Below are 20,901 nucleotides of genomic sequence, written 5' to 3'. Positions count from 1 at the left end.
CATTTGATTTAAATCATATCAAAGACGGAGTACATCGAGATGAAATACTACATTTAGTAAGCAATTATAAGCCAAATAAAATAAAAACATCTGCCCTGAAGATAAGGATAGTGCTGACAGATCAACTTCCAATTCACTGCGCTCCGCGGCATTAAAGATAAACAAAGTTTAGATAAAAAAGCGTTAAAGTTTAGATAAATAAAGGATATGCCTTTATCCATTTTTTGCAGCAATTCCACTTTTTGTTTAATGGACTTCGAAACATACTTTCGCTTTGTAGATCCTTTACATATTAGTAAATATATATCAGAAATTCTATTTGACATAATCGAAAGTTCAAGCTTACTTTTATAAAATTGCTCTAACAGTCTGCAAAAAATAATAAGCCGAATCCAATTCGAAGATTAAGGAACAACGCAATCTGCAACATTAACTGAATTAGATAATTTTAGCTTAGCTTATACCGTCCGTTATACATTAAACGCGCATTCGTAAACGTATTTTGTGAATGCGCACACTACTCCCAGCTGTAAAGGTCTTACGCGCATGCGTCAACACGATGCATGCGCAGAAAGTTTGTAGTTTTGAAGTCCGGATTATGGGTGTCCGAATTAACGACTTTTGACTGTAGTACAATGTGCTTTGCTTAAGGGCTTAGTGGGCCTCTTTTTTCCTTTTCATTTTAGGATTTTGGTGCTGAGGTTGTATGGAATGCCAAATTTGTGCAGTTCTCTGAATCTTTTTAAGCAGAAACTGGTCGCTGTATACATAGGGAGAACAAAAGCACAAAAAACAAGAAGTATGCGAGTCTCATATGGGAAAAGAAGAATAAAAAATAGACAGCACTGGATGCACCACTGAAATAAACATAAGCATCTGTAACCAAACATTTCTCTATTTTGGCATTGAGTTCACACTTTTTGGCAGGGATGTGGATAGTCTGGAACTACCAAGCAAACTTATATGCTTTAATAATAAACTTAAAATAGTTTCATTATCTTATTTTAGCCCTTTGCAATAATATTTGTACTCTCAACCACCAAAGCATTTTTATTGTTCCTGTTATATGTCTGTTCATAGCCACCAGAGCAAAGAATCATATTGATCTCATATTCTATTAATTATATTATGTAGGAAGCTTCATATCATGCATATTATGTATTACTGTTCATTCAATGAAAATTAATTCCGAGCATAAATCATTTATAACTTACAATGTATGTAACTATGTGAAAATAAAAATTCTTCTGTATTTTATTTTATGTAATTTATTTGAATTTAATTGGCTGTAGTTCGTTATGGTTACAGCAAGATATATAAGAACTATTCTTCCTAGAAAGGTTGTTTTTAAAGAGGACTTCCTAAGAGATATTACCTGACATATTCTATTATCAAAGCTTGAATGCTATGTTGTAAGGATCTTAACTTTTACTAATGTTTATTTTATTTTAAATCTTTACTATCACTTCTTATTTTCTACTTCCGGCCAGAATTAAAAGCTTTAACTTATTTATGCAAATTTGTCTGGCGAACGCCAAGTACTTAAGTTGTGGCTTTTTGCCAAGCAAGAGAGAGGAAGGAGTTAGTCGAAGCAGGCCGCTTGCCTTAGCAGTTTTACTCGGTTGCTGGTTGCCTTCCAGGCCAGAGGTTTAATCCTCTTAATAATTTTAAACGTATTGTAGTGTTAACAGTTCTCTGTACTACATACGGCTTCCTGTTAATATACGGCCAATCTTCCACGTAGGCCCTTGTTTATTATTCCAAAGTTAAGTTAGAGTTTAGTTAATATTTTTATATTCTTACGTTCAGACCACAAGTAGTTGGTCTCTGTATTCCGAAGTACGGAAATTATTGTAAAGAGTGAAAAAATAAAGGGTTTCGTATACCCTTCCTGTGCATCTTGTCTACTTCCCACATTTATTGAACATAGCTTTAGTAAGCTCCCTGTTCCGAGCCAGGTTCTTGAATGTTCCCAAAGCAAGTAAGGCGGAACACTGAACCTGATAATGTATGTCAGCCAAACCAACAATATACATATATTAAAGGGTGTAACAGAACTGATGGTCACAGTTTTAAGGATGCTGGTGGTATGAGAGAGCAAAAGCACATGAAAATGAGAAGTCGCAGATATTTACAAGAAATAGTTTCCTATATTTAAAAGACTTGTTTTAATGGATGACCAGCAGCTGCAATATATACATCACAAGGACAGTGGATCTCATTTACGAGATGCAAATCGACTTTGTTGTTATTAAAATTAGCATTGCTGCTGCTTAAGTATGTGACATGCTATCATCGTGGTGCATGTATTGCTGATAATGATAGTCCATTTGAACAATTCTTTGAATATAAAATATTTTTTTAATTAAACATCCATCATTAAAGCAACATTTTGTTCTCCACATTCTTTGTACTTATTATGTTTCTACAACACTATATATACTGAGGGTAGGCTAAAAATCACTATTCGTTGAATGTTGAGTTCATGTTATAAGTTACCTAATATCATCTAGATGTTTTGCAGTATAGTCTAGTATTTTTCGTTTGTATTAGCTGATAAAAATAGAAAATGAGGCATACTACTCATATAAAAAAGGATAGTTATTCAACTAATACCAGTATAATTAACAATAATATTAATTTCTGATTGTCAAGTTGCTTTTCCTGAAAAAAAAAAAAACATATTATGTATGATGCATTTTACAAAGTTACTGCAAAACTCAAACTACTATTTTTAATTCAGTCACTGAAAAAAATTTTATTAATAGGACTTTTTTTTTTTTCTGATTTTCATCTGCATTTTAGTTACAGTAGTATATTCAGTTTTTGCATTGCATTAAAAAGGCATTTTTTTAACAGTCATATTTATTTTCTGTTCTTGAAATTTATATTATATTTTAAAGTTGTGATACTAAAACTAGTTTCATCATTTTGCAAAAGACTTGTATTCATACATGTGCTTATTACTTTGCAGTTGGAATACCAATTGTGTAATTTACAATTTGTTCATTGTTTATTGTACAAGATGTTCAGTTTAAAAGTGGACCCTTTTCCATGAATTTACAGATTCATATTAGAAGTGTAATGTATTAAGTTACATTAAAGTCTGTCCGAAACTGGTTCATATATAAGATATTATTATAAACGCAGCAATTATGTTCCTAGCATTTCTTTAAATTGAATAGTACAGCTATTAATAGTGTTTTCCTTTTTTTTTTTTAGTTTTTAGTTTTTTTTAGTTTCTGACGTCCTGCGTAGATTTGTGCTTGTTAGATTAAAAATAATATTATGAAGTAACAGCTTGCAGTAGATCAATTTGATGCATCTTCTAACATTTAGGATAAAAATTATTTCTATTTTTTCATGCTGTGAGGCTGAAACTTTTAATTTATTAAATTGTTATCCACATATTATTGTATATTTTATGAATACAGATTTTCTCTTTGTGTGTGAGGCTACAAAATTAGTTCTGAAATAATTATTTTTTACTTTATTCTAGAATTAAAAGAAAAGGAAGATGAATTTTTAAGTACAGCATTATTGGAAAAAGAAAAACTGAATACTCGCATTGAACATTTAAAAAATGAAGTAAGTTTTGCTGAAACTTTTTATCATGTCTTATTAATCATTTAGCAAAATTATATTAACAAATTTTATTCACTTATTAAATATGGCTATAGTTTTGATGATGCTGTATAAAATTTAAAATGCTGATTAAAAGGTAAGATCATGCATATGTGCATAGAGGTGGCTGAACTACTTATCATTAGAGGCCACATATTAAAATTGAGGAATATTGAAAGCAGCAGATAGAAGATTTTTTGAAAAGCCCCAAGAAGATATTTACATCACTTTAGCAGTAAATAGAAAGAAATTTTAAGGGCTTTCTCATTTTTTAAAGTAATATGATTATTTACAAACATAAATAAATAATTTTGTTGCCTTTGCTTCTCTCTTCTTAGAAAAATATGTTATATTGTGATATATGTGAGGCTGACGTCTTATCATCAAACAGAGATCACACTCACGATTCAAAGTATCAGGTTTAAAGGAACAGATAATTTATTTACGGCTAGAACAATGATTTCTAACCTTGGTGAATTGCTATTTAAAGATAATCCTACTCTAGCGATATCTGCCTCTTTTTTTTTCGTCAAAACAGGAGCTAAGTATTATTTTACCGTCCAGCGGTGTCTTTATTTGAATGAATGATGAATTTATGACTGGAACTTCAGCGCCTGAATCAATAAGTGCTTTTATTTTTTTATTTTCTACGAAAATATCAGCATATTGCAACTCATGAATAAAACTGACGTTATTAATACTTGTTTTGTTTTTTCTTTCTGTTTCCCTATGGGATTCGCTTTGTTTACGTTTTACGCAATCCCTAGCGAAATGAAAATTTTCACCCCTTCCCTCGCAGATGTAACATGATCTCTCTGCCGTCCACGAAATGGCATCCTGTTTACTTTTAGGTTTGCTACTTCGGAGTGAGTCATTCTTAATACTTTGGTTTCGAACACTTGGTACTTTCGATTCATTAGACTGAACTTTAGACAATGACAATGATTTTCCTCCGGATGAAAAATATAAATCACATTCTCGCCCTAACTGTGTTGGATTAAACCATGTTCTGCCCTCGCGAACACCTATGTATTCTTTCGTTTTGAAATCCAAAGTTTCATACAATTTATCTGCAGAAATTAAATCAAATAAGTTTTTAAAATCCTTTTGTGTCTCCCTAACCTTACAGTAGTATTCAAATGCTGCGGTCAATCGCGATGCAAATTGAACATGTGACTCGTTTGCTGCGCATTGAGCATGTTTAAAGGTGTTCAGAATCTCTCTTGGTGTCGGCTGAAATTCAGCTAAAAACAACTCTTTTAGTTTTTCGTAATTCGACAATTCGTCTTTAGTTGCATACGTTAAAACATCATTCGCTTTAATCCCTAGCAAATTAATTAGTATCTCAGCTTGTAAGTCTTTGGGAACTTCTTTGGTGGCAAAAGCTTTTTCCAATGAAATGAAAAACAAATGCAATGATTCTGGCCGCTCAGGAACAGAGATTGTAAGCGTTTTTACGCTTTTCAGTAAATTTTCAACACTAGTCTGTGCGTTTCTTCTATCACCTGATAATGATTGTGATTTTAAATTTTCTAGCTCAATTTGGGCTAATTTAAGACGTTCGATTTCTAACAGATAGTGTCCATTACTTGTCTTAGGCGTCTAATCCTCGACGATCGATTTGACGACGCCACGAACAAATTGTGTTCGTTTTGAAGACATCAGAATTTTCTATAATTTTTCTAATGTCAGCTTTTTTAGCATTTTCTGGAACATTCTCTCCAATTCTTTCGGCAATTAATTTTAAATCACTCTTGTTTGAATTATTTAAGAAACTCATTTTAAAACGAAACACAAGTATCATTATCTTAAAGAAAGAAAAGTTTTCACAGTACCTTTTTTGAAGTTCGCCGGCTTGGAGCCCCCATAGTTGTAAGGGTGACGTCTTATCATCAAACAGAGATCACACTCACGATTCAAAGTATCAGGTTTTATTCCTGAGTTATAGAAGAAAAGATAAATGGAATGAGTATGTACAAATGGATTAAATATATTTAGGAGAGTAATCACACTGGTTCCACTATGGAGATGTAAAAGTCGCAGCTGACCACCTATGTGCGGAAGTTTTTTAGATAAGTTCCAAGTCCGATCGCCTACGCGCGACCAGTAAGCGTCTAGTTGTAGCTCCTTCGCGAGCGTTCTGTTAGACTGCCTCTGTCAGACTTCTCGAACCAACTCAAGATGTGTCTCTTGGAGAGTTCCTACAGAATAGAGGTAGATAGCGACATCTGGTGCTTCGTTGAGGCACGATTCGCACATACTATATGAACTGTAACTTTTTGTGAGATGTACTGAACACTCTGTAAGACTGAAAATAATAGTAGTTTCCAAATTTTTTCTTTGACTATAATTGGTAAATCATTTTAAAATTTGTAAATTAAAAATGAAATAAAGTGTTGTAGTTTTTATAATAATATAAAAGTCTTTTCATTTAAGTGAAGAATAATGCAGTAATTTGAAAAATAATTAAATTTAACCCATAATCATTTTGATCAGAAGATTAATATTAGATTAGATTAGATTTTTTGTTTTGATTAGAATATCTAATTATATAATTGTATAATTAGGTATTCTTCATTTTCCTTGCATATTCATAATGCTGTTCAGTAAGATTTGAGCTACATTATCAACACAGTATATCCCTTTTTATTTTTTTTTTCTGTCATAGTAACTGACTTATGTTCTTTAAAAATATCCATTGCTGTACAAATAATAAAGTATAAAAATAGTACTGTTTGCTTTTTGATAACTATTGCTAGGCACACAGTTTGAATTTTTATAAATTATCATTAAATATTCTATAATTAAAAAAACATTAAAAATGTGTACCATAATTGTAGTTTCACATAATATTCATACTTCAGAAATAAAACTATTTTTTACAACATGGGGTGCATTTAACTGAGCAAAGAACTATATTTTGCCAATGCATGATGTTAAATTTCATGCAGTTGTGCCAGTAATAATTATTATATTTATAAATCTCATATTCATAATTAAGCAGAATTTGTAGTTGTGTTGAAATCTATAAAGTAAATTGTGAATTATGAAATAAATTATTCCGATATGCACACCCACATTTTTCTCAGATTCATTCGTTGTCGTAGGTTTTTTTTTTTTTTTTTTTTTTTTTTTTTTTTAACCTGCCTTCTTAACTTTTTTTAACCTGCCATGGACAATAGATTTTACAATAGTTCCTATGAATCATTTGTCTATTTAAAAATTGCAGTCCTAGAAAAATTTGGAGCTCTCAAATGCAATGCCTTACCACCTATAATATATAAGTATAGTAGAACTCTAATTATTTAAATTCCAGATAATTCATCTCTCCAATAAATCGGGTGCATTTCGTAGTGGCGTTCTACTAATCAGCATGATTTAGTTCAAAATTTTTATATTGTAAATATTAGGAATTCAAATTGTATTCAATGAAAGAAAAATAAATTATGAAGAAAATGTATTAGATATATAGTTATGTTGATGTAAATGAAACAAGATATGAAATTTTAAATGATGCTGAATATCCACCCTGTTTCTGCTTGTTATTCAGACATTCAGCATGGAAAAAAAAAATCGAAAACCATGAAAAACATCCAGGTCCATGAAATTAATGTGGTTTTTAAATAGTTTGTGTGTATTTAAAAACAACCGTGAAGTATTTGAAGCAGCAAGAAGATTTCTTAATATCTAATTTAAATTTAATCTAAGTTTCTTAATATCTAATTTAAAAAGAATTATTATTATGACCACATTAAAAAATATCTTTTTTGAAAAAATAACCAAAAAAAAAAAAAAAAAGATTTAAAAATTATTCATTGATTGTCAAATATGCATTAAGCATTAATACTGTAAAAACCAGGTAAATTTTTCAAAATTGCTAACCCAGACTTTTAAAATTAAGATGGTTAGGAAACAATTTTTTTAAAAAAATTTATGGTGAGAAGAAAATAAATATTTTTTAATTATTAAATTTATTGCTTATTTGTAATATTTTTATTATTACTACTAGTTATTATTCTATTAGGTTTATTATTATTATATTATATTCTTTATTTACTTGTTATTAATTTAAAAATATTGAATTAATGGTACTTTTCTGTTATGCGCCTATCATGCATTTCGGCGCAACTGTTGTAATAATATGTATGTGTTTAATTCTTATTTACACACACCATGCAGTTCCCAGATGTTGCTATCATTGGCTATCGGCCTATGTTTGGCTTCTCTTCCACAGAGGTCAAAAAGAGTGGAAGATGCATAATGGAAAAGTATGAAATTAATTAGTTTTAAAATTAATAAACTACTTCATCTGCTTTTGCTTTGTAAGAAAAATTCAATGGTAAAAAAATTATAATTATTTCAGTTAAGCAAAAGGTTTACAGCAAGACAAAAATTATGAATTTCACCTCAGTAATTTTTTAATTATTTTTTTAAGTTACCCCTCTTTTTTTTTTTTTTTTTTTTTTTTTTTAAGAGGAAGAGGAAGAAAACACAAATTTTAGTGGGGGAAGAAAGTGGTAAAGCATTTGAGTTAATTTTGAGTAAAACTGAGGAAACAAAAAATTAAAAATGAGATATTGATCTGTCAGTAGTTAAAAGGGAGAAAAAGGAAGTGTCCTCATTCTACATACCATTAATTTATGAAGAACCTTATTAATGTAGCTGAAGAAGTTTTACTGAACTATATTACACAGAGTTGGCCAGAAATAAAACGTAAATGAAATGCTCAACAGATTTAGCATAATTTTATCAGATGGATCTTCTAAAATATGCATATATTCTATGTGAAAATAATTTTGAAAAGACAAAATATATAATGTATTTTTCCTGCAATGTTTAGAATTGATTATGTTTGCTGCAACTTTTTTTAAAATAAATATTATAAAGCAATGTGATAAATTAACCTTGAATAGAGAGAGATATGCTCATTGGGGTTTTGTACGCTCATTGCAGAGCTGTCTATTGAAATTATGTTAATGATTTGCATTTCAAAGCATAAAGTTTTATCATTGATTTATTCATTGGAATTGAATTTATTTTTTTTTAAATAAATGGCTTAAGCATGTAATAATTTTAATACAAAAAATATTATTGTTTCCAATAAGAAAAAAGTATTTTATGAATGTTGTTATACAGTAAGTATGAATTGCTATAATTTCAACAGACAGTTCTGTACAAGCATGCAAAACCACAATCAGCATATCTGTGCTGAATGAAATTTTCCATGCTGTTTCATAATATTTTTGTAATGAAGCATGCTTTGCAAAATGTTGCTAAAAATATAACCATTTTTAAACTTTGCAGAAATAAATACTTAATATTTTTCAATTGTGTATTTTTTATCTTTTCTAAGAACATAATAATCTTGTATGTGTGCATGTGTTTGCTTCATAATATCTAATTAGTTATGTTAAATCTGTTCTGTGTTTTATTTAAATCTCCTGATTGTTGATTCTAGCTAACCCAGCATAACATTATTTCATGAAAATTTAATTAATACATTTATTCAAAATTAGTTCTATAAAAAGGCTCACATCCTTCTCTCATTCAAAAGACATGTCCCATTTCAGATTTTTTCTTTCCTTAGCAGTTTTATTAAAAATCATTTTAACTTTTTCTTCACTTCCCACTGCAATAAAATTTGTCTTTTTCTGTTTTCTAAAAAATGAAAACAAAAACCAAGAACTGATAGGGATATCTTAAGACTTCTTGAGGCCCTGGGTCCCTGTTGTTCCAAATTTCCATTTTTCATTGAACCAATAGTTTCATTTTCCCCTCTTAAAGGCAGTCCTCTTTATGCTAAGAATTTGTTAACAGCCACTATTCTCTGCAGCCTTTCTTACCAGTAAATGGCGTTCATCATTGAATAGCATGATAAATTGGCTAACTGTAAAGGACTGTGGTAACTCATCATACATTTTCTGTGTTGAGGTGAGTTTTCATGTTGTGAAGTAGTCGTATTTGCATGCTTCCAGTCATTGAATCTGCTAGTGTAGAATGTATGAAAATAATTTACATACGAAACAGTATACTTTTCCTAGTAACAGAGAATATAAGCCATTCGCGGTCTACAACCTCACCGTTACGCAACTCTTTCTTGAACTACATTGCAGAAAAGTATCTTGTTTTAGTTCTATCATTTCATTCATTGTATATATGTCTGATGATCAAAATCATTATGTTTGTTGGAATAAACTGACATACCTTTTTCAACCCAGTACAAATGTAAATTCTTGTCGATATATCAAGGCCACAAACCTGGACCTGTACTTTCAGGAAAAATATTTGAAATGTCCATAATCTCATCAGTTATTCTATTTATTTTATTAGGTTTTATTTTTTCTTCTTGAACACTTAAATAGTCGGTTTTTCACTGTCCTTGTCCTCCAAGTTCATGTGTATTTTTGGATATACTGGTTGAAGTGGTAAAGGTAGATGTAGATGCAGAATTTGTGTTAATAAAAAATTGGGTCAGATAATTTATCAATAGATTTTTTCTTTTCCATTATTATTTTGTTATTTCCCCCTCCCTCCACTTTCAAAATATTTCATTCTGACTTGTTTTGAATCTGGAATGAAATAAATGTTGAAAGTAATTATGATGGTTTAAAATAGGTACTTACAGCTTTGTTCTTACTTATAGATTTTAAGCAGACTATATTATATGCTGTCAAATACTTGTAAAAATGCCAACTCATAATAAATGTGCATATTGTAAACAATTTCACAAACCTAGGCACAAACGAACTCGACTGACTGCCGCTCTTCTACTAAATGAGTAATTATGGTGTATGGTGGTAGGACTAGGCTTAGACACAGACATGACATAATAATGCAGTCTTACCACTGTTGCCAATTAGCATAGACTTGGAAATCCCTAGTTTTTGGAGAACATTTTCAAGAATAACATTTGCCGATTAAAATTATTCGCATCATGATCCTACTGAAGCCGAGTCAAGAACGAGACAAGGCACTGAGCCCAGTTAGGCCATGCCTCAAAATATACCTGAGAACTGCTTTTATTCTTTATTATTTGAAAAACTAGAAAAATGGGGGATATATATATATATATATATAAGAAAGGAAATTCTATGACTAGAGCATTCAGAGTTTTGTGATCTTGCTCAAAAGAGTCGTTATGAGACTAAATCAGTTCTTGATTAGAGCTGTGGGCTTAATAATTATTAGCACTCAAAGTCTTCAATGAACAGATATGAGGGTGGGTCTAAGACATTCCAGTAGTCATAGTCAATCTAATCATGGCCATATCATAAGAACAAAGAGTATAAAAATGACATAGACTCATCAAGAAGATTCTGTAATCAATATCAAAGAGTACTGAACTAAGTAACCTCAAAAGGAAGCAGGATCACAGAATGCAAACAACTGGAAACACATATTCCCACTAATATAAAGAAAATCTCCATGGCATCTTTCTTTTAGTGCTGCAGCAAACAAGGAATTATAGATTTCCAACTGGCTGTTTTTCCAAGGTGTTGAAAGAATAATGAAAACAGAAATAGATTCAGTTAGTTAATTTAGAGTATGATTATAACTGAGTAACCAAAGTGCTTCACTTCGTTTGAAACTTAAGTTCTACTACTTTCGAATAGAGGTGGTCACTTTCTCCCTTGGAACATTATTGATATTTTTCAAAAATTTTGTCTGTTTGTAAATGGTGAAATTTGACGTTAATAAACTACAGCAATTTATATACCCACTTGGAGGCATATATGAAAAAGAGGCATGGACAGTCATCCATTTTTTTGGCAATGAAAGTGAGTAATCTAAAATTATCAATTACGGGATGAAGAGGAAATATTGGGAATATCTTGCATTACTTTAGCAAGTTTTAAGCAGTTTTTTCAAGGCGATAGTTGCCAGCAAAAAACTGAGTCTTTACAATCAGAAAAAGAAACAATTCATTTCTGGTGAACCATTTGCAGTTCAAGATTTCTTCCTGTCAAGATGCAGTTATTACTGAAGTACTAGCACATCTGCCTTAAACAAAAGATTAGGTTAAAAATGTGAGAAATTATCTTGTCTTATTTTTACAGATTTTAATGGTAAAAAAAATTTTTTTTCTCTTTCTCATATTAATGTGTGCTTTTTTTTTTCTTTTTTTACGATTTATTAAATACTGATTCAGAAGTCAAACAACAAAAATCAGCATTATGTTTTCAAAATTTTCACAGGACTAGTTTCGATGGTTTTACCGAACCACCATCCTCAGCTGCAAATTCGCAAATGAACGAGATAGGATATCATGATTAGATAAGAAAGCCTGGGCAGGAATAAGCAAGTGGCCCCATCTGTTGATGAAACCAGAACTAAAACATAATATCTTTAAAGACCGAAGGCAAAGATGGATTGGAATTAGGATCGTTAACTGGAACAGAAAGACTTTTTTGAATGTGAAATGCCTCTAGAAAATCCAGTTCTCCAATGGAAGATGTTTTTTGAATAATTTTGGCAGCAGAAAAATTGAAAGTGTGATTTTCGTACCAACAATGTTGAGCAACAAAAGGCTTCTGTGTTTCCTTTTTTCTAACATATGCCTCATGTTCCTTGACGCGAAATTTTAAGGCTCTCTTAGTTTGGCCGATGTAAATTAAACCTCATTGGCAAGGAATCCTATAAATACCCCAGGAATACATATCCGGAATGGGGTCCTTGAGTATGGAACTCGGAATTTTATTGATGGGGGAATAAACGACCCGAAAGTTAAATTTCTGCAAAATATGTGCAACTTTATAGCTAATTGATGGAAAGAAACGAATGACAAAAGAATTTTTATAATCTCCTAAAACAAGACTGTGCCTCTTAGTGTGTTGAGATGAGAATTTGTTAACTGCTTGATTAATAATGTTGGGCTATTGCTTTTAAATAATTTAGTTCTTCATCAAGGGATAGTTTGGAGGAAAAAACTTGAAGAGCACAAAAAACATAGGAATAAAATGAAGCTAACTTTTGTTTAGTCGGATGACATGATTTCAAGTGTGGTGTAAGGCAAACCGATGAAGGTTTATGGTAAACAGTAGTACTGAAGTTGGATGTGTTACGTGTGACCAGAATGTTGAGAAACGGAAGAGAATTGCAAGTCTCAAGTTCAAAAGTGAACTGAATAGCAGGATCAGTAGAATTCATTGTTGAAATAACTTTATTTAAATCATCTTTATTACCTTCAAACAGGGTAAAAGTATCGTCTACGTAGTGGAACAATACAGGGAAGTTTAAAGTTTCAAACAATTTTGATTCATAATACAGTCAAAAGTCTTTAATCCGGACTCGCCGGGACTTCGGCGATTCCGGATTATCGATTTTTCTGGATTATAGATCATCAGTTTAAATCTGGTGAGATGGCATGCAGAAATTATAAAATTAAAAATATGAAACCATAATTTATGAAATAAAGAGCAATTATGATCTAAAGGGTATCAAAATTTACAAAAAAAAAAAAAAAAACTTAATATTTATTTGTTTACTTTATTAAACATTTCTTTAAACGCGCGCATGCGTAAAGCATACATTATGCATAGTCGAAATTAGAAAATTGCAACCAGAAAACTATTTGATTTGTATTCGTGACATTTATAATGATGAGGAATTTGTTTTAAATCATATCAAAGACGGAGTATATCGAGATGAAATACTACATTATAAGCCGAATAAAATAAAAACATCTGCCTTGAAGATAAGGATAGTGCTGACATATCAACTTCCAGTTCATAGCGTTCTGTGACGTCCCCCCCCCCTGCGCGCAGAGCAGCATGAAATTGATAAACAGATTTCAGAATGGTTAGAGAAACAAAGGATATGCCTTTATCCGTTTTTTACAGCAATTCCACTTTTTGTTTGATGGACATCGAAACATGATTTTGCTTTGTAGATCCTTTGGCAACCGCAGAATTCGGAATGGTTAGAAAAACAAAGAAGCCTTTATCCATTTTTTGCAGCAGTTCCACTTTTTGTTTCGTGGACATTGAAACATGCTTTCCCTTCGTAGATCCAGCATCGGAAATTCTATTTGACATAATTGAAAGTTCCAACTTACTTTTATAAAATTGCTCTAACAGTCTGCAAAAAATACTAAATTGGTTCCAATTTGAAGATTAAGGAACAACGAAATCTGCAACATTAACTGAAATAGATAATTAGATAATTTTAGCTTAGCTTATACCATCGGTTATACATTAAACGCGCATTCGTTAACGTATTATGCGCATGCGTAAAGGTATTACACGTGTTGGAAAATATAGCTTATTTTAAACCTTTTACTGCATCATCTCTCCTCCTTGAAATGTTTATTTAGTTCTTATTTTAAAGTAATATAGTAGTTACTTCTACTTCTTTTTCTTGCTGCCACTGTTTGCAATGAGAACGGACTGTTTCAACCTAATTGAGATGCAAAAACGAAACGTGATGTTACGTCATCTGAAAAGCCGATTCGTGCCGATAGCTGATTGGTTGTCGTGAGATGACGTTATTCCTTACTTCTGCTATAAGTATCTCGCGTCGCTCTGTTGGCATTCATTCTTGCCCGGCATAGCCTAAAACTGGCAAACTACCACGCATACAGATGTGACAGAGTCAGACATCGCGGCGGCGGTGTAATTATCTATGTCAAACGTTCATTGAACTCTGGACTGATCTCCTCAGATAATTCAAAAGGACATGAACTTGTCTGCGTCAACGTACACGTTCCCAAATTCGGGAACACCAAATTCTGTGTTATGTACAACCCCCCGGACAACAAAATCGATACTGCGGATATCCAGGCCTATCTAGACGACTCCCACCATATTAGGAGGTGATTTTAACTCAAAACACACTGACTCGGGGTGCAATCACTCCAACCCAAACGGACTAATAATCAGAAACTTCGTTGAAAACAACACCATTTTCATGTACACCCCAGATGAGCCTACTTACAGACCAAATATTATCAATAGACGACCAGACATCCTGGACTTCTTTTTAACAAACTACAACTTCCCCATGACTTTAGAAGTACTCACTGAGCTCTCTTCCGACCACGTCCCGGTAATCGCCCGATTAGGATACAACAAACCAAAGGAAACTCTCATCAAGAAAATTATTGACTGGGACCTACTTCATAATATCGCAATATCCACTCCCATACAATATGGAAGGCTAAATACTCCAGAAAACATTGAAACTGCAGCCATAGCCTTCACCGAAACTATTCATAACTTCCTCAATGAGGCTACGACAGAGAAAATTACTTCCTGTAATTACGGCACCCTTCCTCAGAGCATCCGTAACATCATCACTCAACGCAATAGGCTTCGCAAACTTTTCAACAGAACATGGGACCCTTCAATTAAAACTGAAATTAACCGCCTCACCAGAAAAATCAGCTATGAAATTAGGAAATACAAAACTGAACAATGGAACTTAAAAATTGAAAATCTTAACCTAGAAGATAGCTCATTCTGGAAATTCATCAGACACCTCAAAACCTCCTCCCGGTCAACCCCGCCAATCAAGACACAGCATGGTTTTGCTTACACCAATCAGGAAAAAGCAGATGCTTTTGCCAGTCACCTGACAGAACAATTTACTCCGAACGACACGCCCATAGACCGTACCATCGTGGCAGCCATTACTGCCCACAATGACGACTGGATTAATTCACCCTCCCCCCCAAATCATATCACACTGACTAGCCCCCGAGAGATCAAAAATATCATAAAACACTCCAAAGTCAGAAAAGCTCCAGGGAAAGACCAAATTTCGAATAAACTCCTGAAAAATCTCCCTGACAAAGTGTTATGCAAACTCGCAGGCATTTACAACGCTTGCCTTACACATTCATACTTCCCCATCATCTGGAAACACGCAAGTATCTTTGTCCTGCAAAAGCCCAAAAAACCACCCGACAAACTCACAAGCTACAGGCCAATTAGTCTGCTCTCTTCACTTGGAAAAATCTTGGAAAAATTAATCCTAACAAGGCTCCAACCACATCTGGGATTTCTACCAAATGAGCAGCATGGTTTCCGAAGAGGACTCTCCACAGTGCACCAGTTGATCAGAATTACAGAATTCATTGGCTCTGCTATTACAAACAAACTCAGTGTCGCCTTCCTCATGTTGGACGTGGCCAAAGCTTTTGACCGTGTCTGGCATGAGGGACTTATTTACAAACTCATACAGCAGCAGATTCCTCGAGAGCTAGTTCTCATCTTAAAATCTTTCCTTGATCACAGAACCTTCTCGGTCAAGCAAGGTGATTATACCTCGGACTCCTACCCCATCAGAGCAGGAATAGCACAAGGTAGCATCCTTGGACCGATTCTTTACTTAATTTATGCACATGATTTCCCGAACTTCAACACAGACCACAATTTCCTCCTTGCCTGTTATGCGGGCAACACGGCACTAATCCAAAGTTCCCGCCGCCCAAACCAGACCATCATCAAACTTCAAGAAAAAATGTCGGCAGTTGAAACATGGTGCACCAAATGGAGAATCAACATTAACCCTGAAAAATCTGAAATCCTACTGATTAGAAAATATAAACATAAAGACAGAATCACCAACTCTTCGGCCAACAAATCCCCATCGTAAATAAGGCTAAATACCTTGGCATTATTTTCAATAGAACCTTCACCTGGTCTAACCACATAAATGAAATCAAAAGGAAAACTTTCGGCATCATCAAAAAACTCAACTGTCTCCTATCAAATTCTTCGGGCCTCACTCTCGCAAGAAAAAAGAAAATCTACATTTCAATAATCCATCCCATGCTCACGGTACGCTTCACCAGTATGGGCGAACGCAAAAAGTTCGGAAATAGATAAACTTCAAATTGTTCAAAACAAGTTTCTTCGTTTAATTACCGGAGCTCCCTTCTTCATAAGAAACAAAAACCTTCACCACGATCTTCACATCGCATACATACAGGATTACATCAACAAACTAAATGCAAACTTCTTCAGAAAAGCTACGGCAAATACCCATGCAAACTTTTCAAACATCCTTGACTATGAAATATTCGAAGATGATTATTTGAATCGACCATATGCTGCACACATCGTTAACATGATCAATGCAGACATCTAACCCCACTTTTATTCACAGGAAATTACCCCGTCAATCACGAAAATATTCCATTTCTCATCTGTTTTATATGCAGAACGCATAGCCCTGTGGTAAAGCACACAGCTACTGACTAGGAGATCCGCAGTTCGATACCCAGCCGTAAGATGTTTGCGAAACTTAAGAAATTCCCTTGCACGCACATTATAAGGACCTGAATAAAATTAAAAAATTTTTTATGCCACTAAATAAACATTTAACTGCAATAATTCAACAAAATAAAAATTATTTACATCTCGTGCAGATGACCCTGACTCTGTCACCACATTCACCGCCACCAGATGGCGGCACATGCTGAAATTCGCATCACTTTTTCTCTCCCTAGCATCCTCTCAAGACTTCCTGCTTCAGGATCCACTTGATTTCCCATTAATGCCAGGTTCCCTCAGGATCTCTTTCATGCTACTGGGAAGTACTGCCCCTGTGCAATAGAAGCCCAGTATCAAACAAATTAAGTATCTAAGTATCTTGGCATTCATACATCATTCGAGGGGTGGACGCCATAGGAGAAGGTTCATCGTAGAGATTGTGCCTGCTTCCGGTCCTGTTACCACGTGTACGCCCTGTCCGATTCTGCGTGTGTTGCGGAGTGCGACCACGTGCTAATTGCTATCCGCATGCATCAGCATTTTTAAATGCTAATCCTCGGTTAGTATTTATTTTTAAAAGCCTGGATGCTTTTATTATTTTATTATTTTGAATTATTTTAGGAATTTATATATTATTTTTGCCTTTTCTTGCGAATTAGCTTAATTGCTGGTACGAGTGATACCGCGCTATTGATACTGATTTTTTGGCGCTTTTATTTTGCGTAATTAATTTTAGCATTTAAATTAAAACATCAGATTTTAAATTAATTGCATGTGCATAATAAAATTTTCGGATTTTGGTCGTTGTGTCTGCTTAGTTACCCCCAGGCTCACGCTGTCAGGTGTGAGATAGGGGCCTAGTAGACTTTCGCCCGCTCATCCGTCTGCCAGAACACCGTCGAGTGGGTCCGGTTCCGGGGCGCGGGACTCTGGATTGCTGATTTGGGTGCAGGATTTCTTGATTCTGTACTGCGATTATGAACTTGATTTTGGATGCCGTGAGGATACAAATTAGTGAACTTGAAACCATCCGCCAGCAGAATGGTACACTCACTAATACTGAAAATAAGATGTACAATTTCTTACAAAGTATGATTGAAATGCTAGTTGCTGTTAACACAACAGGATAAAACTCAGGATAAATCATCACAAGGTAAAAATGCAGATAATGATAGAGACAGAAGTCCTATTAAGTTACACAATAACTTTAACACATTAAATGAAATATCATTGGATCAACCCACGAGTTCAGATGATGATTTACCAAAGACTAAAGGTGATCAAACAGTCAGAATAAGATCTCAAAGACAAAATTTTAAGAAAATTAAGCTTAGTAGTCCCGCTAAAAGTACTACACAAAAGCAACAAAGTCAGGATAGTACCTCAGATGCACCAGCTACCTCGGTAGCAGTCAACAAAAATACTCACACACAAAATAATGAGAGCATAGACACCACCCCTCACCGGACAACGAAAACCCCACTGACACGAATGCAAATAAACAAAAACAAAATAATAGGAGTTCAAAAATTCCGCCAATTACTCTCAAAGAAAATAAATTGAAATGGAATGAAATTAGAACTATCTTCCTTCAGAGAAAAATCAAATTAAATTTCACGGGGAGCATATTCCTACGGGAAGCATCAAAGTTATCACAGGAACACCTGACGATTACCGGACTGTAGTCCAAATACTTAAAGATAAACAAGTCGAACACCACTCGTACATCCTACCGGAGGACCGATATTTTAAAGTTGTCCTAAGAGGACTTACTGAACACACTCTGATTGAGGATATCAAATCCGAACTTGAACAACTTGACTATCATATTAAGGATGTAAAACAAATGACAAGACGCCGTAACGGAGAAGTTACCAAACTCCCTCTGTTCCTAATTTCGCTTCCAAAAAATGACAAATCAAAAGAAATCTACAATGAGAGATTCCTATGTCACATGAAAATTAAAATTAAAGAATATCTAGGTCGACAAGGACCCCTGCAATGTTTTCGTTGCTAGGGGTTTAATCACACACAAGCGGGTTGCAATTATGCACCCAAATGTGTCAGATGTGGCAAAGGGCATTTCGTTAATGAATGCCCAGACAAGAATAACAATGACAAGCCTCCAGTCTGTGCAAATTGCGGGGGTTCCCACACTTCCAGTTTCAGGGGGTGTGAGAAATTCCCCAAAAGAAAATCTGAGAAACCAATCAGTTTCCCCAGTAGGGTGATTGAAAATAAATCTTATTCACAGGCGCTCTCCACAGGCCTATACTCTGACATATTAAGTGAAGCTAAACAAGTTTTCATGGACCTTGCGGAACTTGTTTCCGTAATAAAAAATGCGAGATTTCAAATTTTGCAACAAGTCAAAGAAATAAAAGAAAATAACCAAGAGAAAAATATCTCTTCTAATTTAGATAATGGGTCAAGCTAGACCAACACAAGTTCCCATCTCTATTATGACTTGGAATGCCCGTAGCATTCATTATAAGCTCACGGAGCTTTCAAACCTTCTCACGTGTCATAATATTGACGTGGCACTCATTACCGAGACCTTCGCTACGCCAAGTACTCCAATGAAGATTCCTAATTATTTATGTTATAGATGCGACCGTCTAAGTCACCGAGGTGGGGGGTCGCGATTTTTGTACGCAACTCTCTCCAATCCTGTCTGATCAGCGAAGAGCGCTTTAATGGGCATGAAATTGCGACTGTGTCTGTATTTCTGCCGCAATATGGTAACGTATACTTCACTTCTATGTATAATCCTCCGAAGAATATTCTTGATATAAATTATCTCGCGAAAATACTTGACATCAATAAACGGGTCATTCTTGCAGGGGATTTAAATGCCAAAAATCAGGAATGGAATTGCAGGAGGACAAATAAAAATGGAATCAAGCTTTCCGAATTCATTAATAATCATCCAATATATTTTCATGTACCAAGTGAGTACACATATTTGCCGAATAACCCCAATACAGGTGACATTTTGGATATTTTCATCTCGACCATCTCCCTCTCTTTCAATCTAGAGGTGATTCAAGATTTAGATTCAGACCACTGCCCGGTCATTGCGACCCTAGGTACAACCAAAGATGTTATGGATGAACACATTAATACAACAAACTGGAAAGTTTTCAATGAAATTCTCTTAGAATGTAACACCAACAGTAAACTACGCACTCCGGAGGACATTGAGCTTGCGGCCAAACATCTTACAATGGACATACAAAGTGCCTACCATGCGGCCACAAGAAAAATTCCTAGAAGACAGGTCACTAATAAATTACCAAATAGAATAAAAAGTCTCATCAGAGAAAGAAATAGGCTTAGAAAAGGTATCATCTCACTTGCAATCCTGATACCAAAAAAGAGATGAACAGACTTAGTAAGGAAATTAAAAAACAAATAAACTCCCACCGCAAGGATCTCTGGGACGAGAAAATTGAGAGTTTTAACGAGCCTAGTAGCTCATTCTGGCCTTTTGTTAGACGTCTTAAAAATAAACCCACAGTAAATAGGCCGATTTACCACGAGCATGGCATTGCGCTAACAAATATTGAAAAGTGTAATACGCTCGCTGAGCACTTTGAGAAGCAATTCATCACAAACACCTACCCATGCAATCAGGAGTTTACAACTCTTGTGAACTCCACAGTGACAGAATGGCTGCATAAAAACAACTTGCAAAATCACTTAGAGCTTACTTCACCACAAGAAATCATTAATATTATTAAAAAGCTCAGGAATAGAAAGGCCCCCGGGCAGGATAATGTCAACAATGTAGCACTGAAATGGCTGCCAATAAATATGATCAATCGTCTTACAGGTATTCTGAATGCTTGCCTGTACAATAGCTATTTTTCCGAATATATGGAAGTCTGCTAAGATGATTGTGATCCCAAAGCCGGGAAAGAACCTGACAAAGCCGGATGGGTACAGGCCCATTAGCCTGTTGCCCAGTATGGGAAAAATACTTGAAAGGATCATCCTCAGCAGAATACAACCACACCTGGATAAGTTGCCACTCGAACAGTTTGGCTTTAGGAAAGCCCTA

General features: G+C 34.1%; 1 protein-coding gene across 1 annotated transcript in view; it reads left to right on the top strand.

Annotated features, from left to right (window-relative positions):
- mRF1 (mitochondrial translation release factor 1) overlaps nt 1-20,901 on the top strand; it is a 52,605-nt gene that overhangs the window by 8,694 nt on the left and 23,010 nt on the right. Inside the window, exon 2 of the mRNA XM_085825900.1 lies at nt 3,500-3,588. Coding sequence (XP_085682026.1) covers nt 3,500-3,588 — 89 coding nt within the window. The remainder of the gene's footprint in view (nt 1-3,499; nt 3,589-20,901) is intronic.

The sequence above is a fragment of the Stegodyphus dumicola genome, chromosome 10 (assembly GCF_044657685.1).
Source record: "Stegodyphus dumicola isolate Sdum_Otavi_A_Nest chromosome 10, ASM4465768v1".
NCBI classification, from domain to species: domain Eukaryota; kingdom Metazoa; phylum Arthropoda; class Arachnida; order Araneae; family Eresidae; genus Stegodyphus; species Stegodyphus dumicola.
The sequence above is the reverse complement of the archived record's forward strand: the minus strand, read 5'-3'. Positions and strand labels throughout refer to the sequence as shown.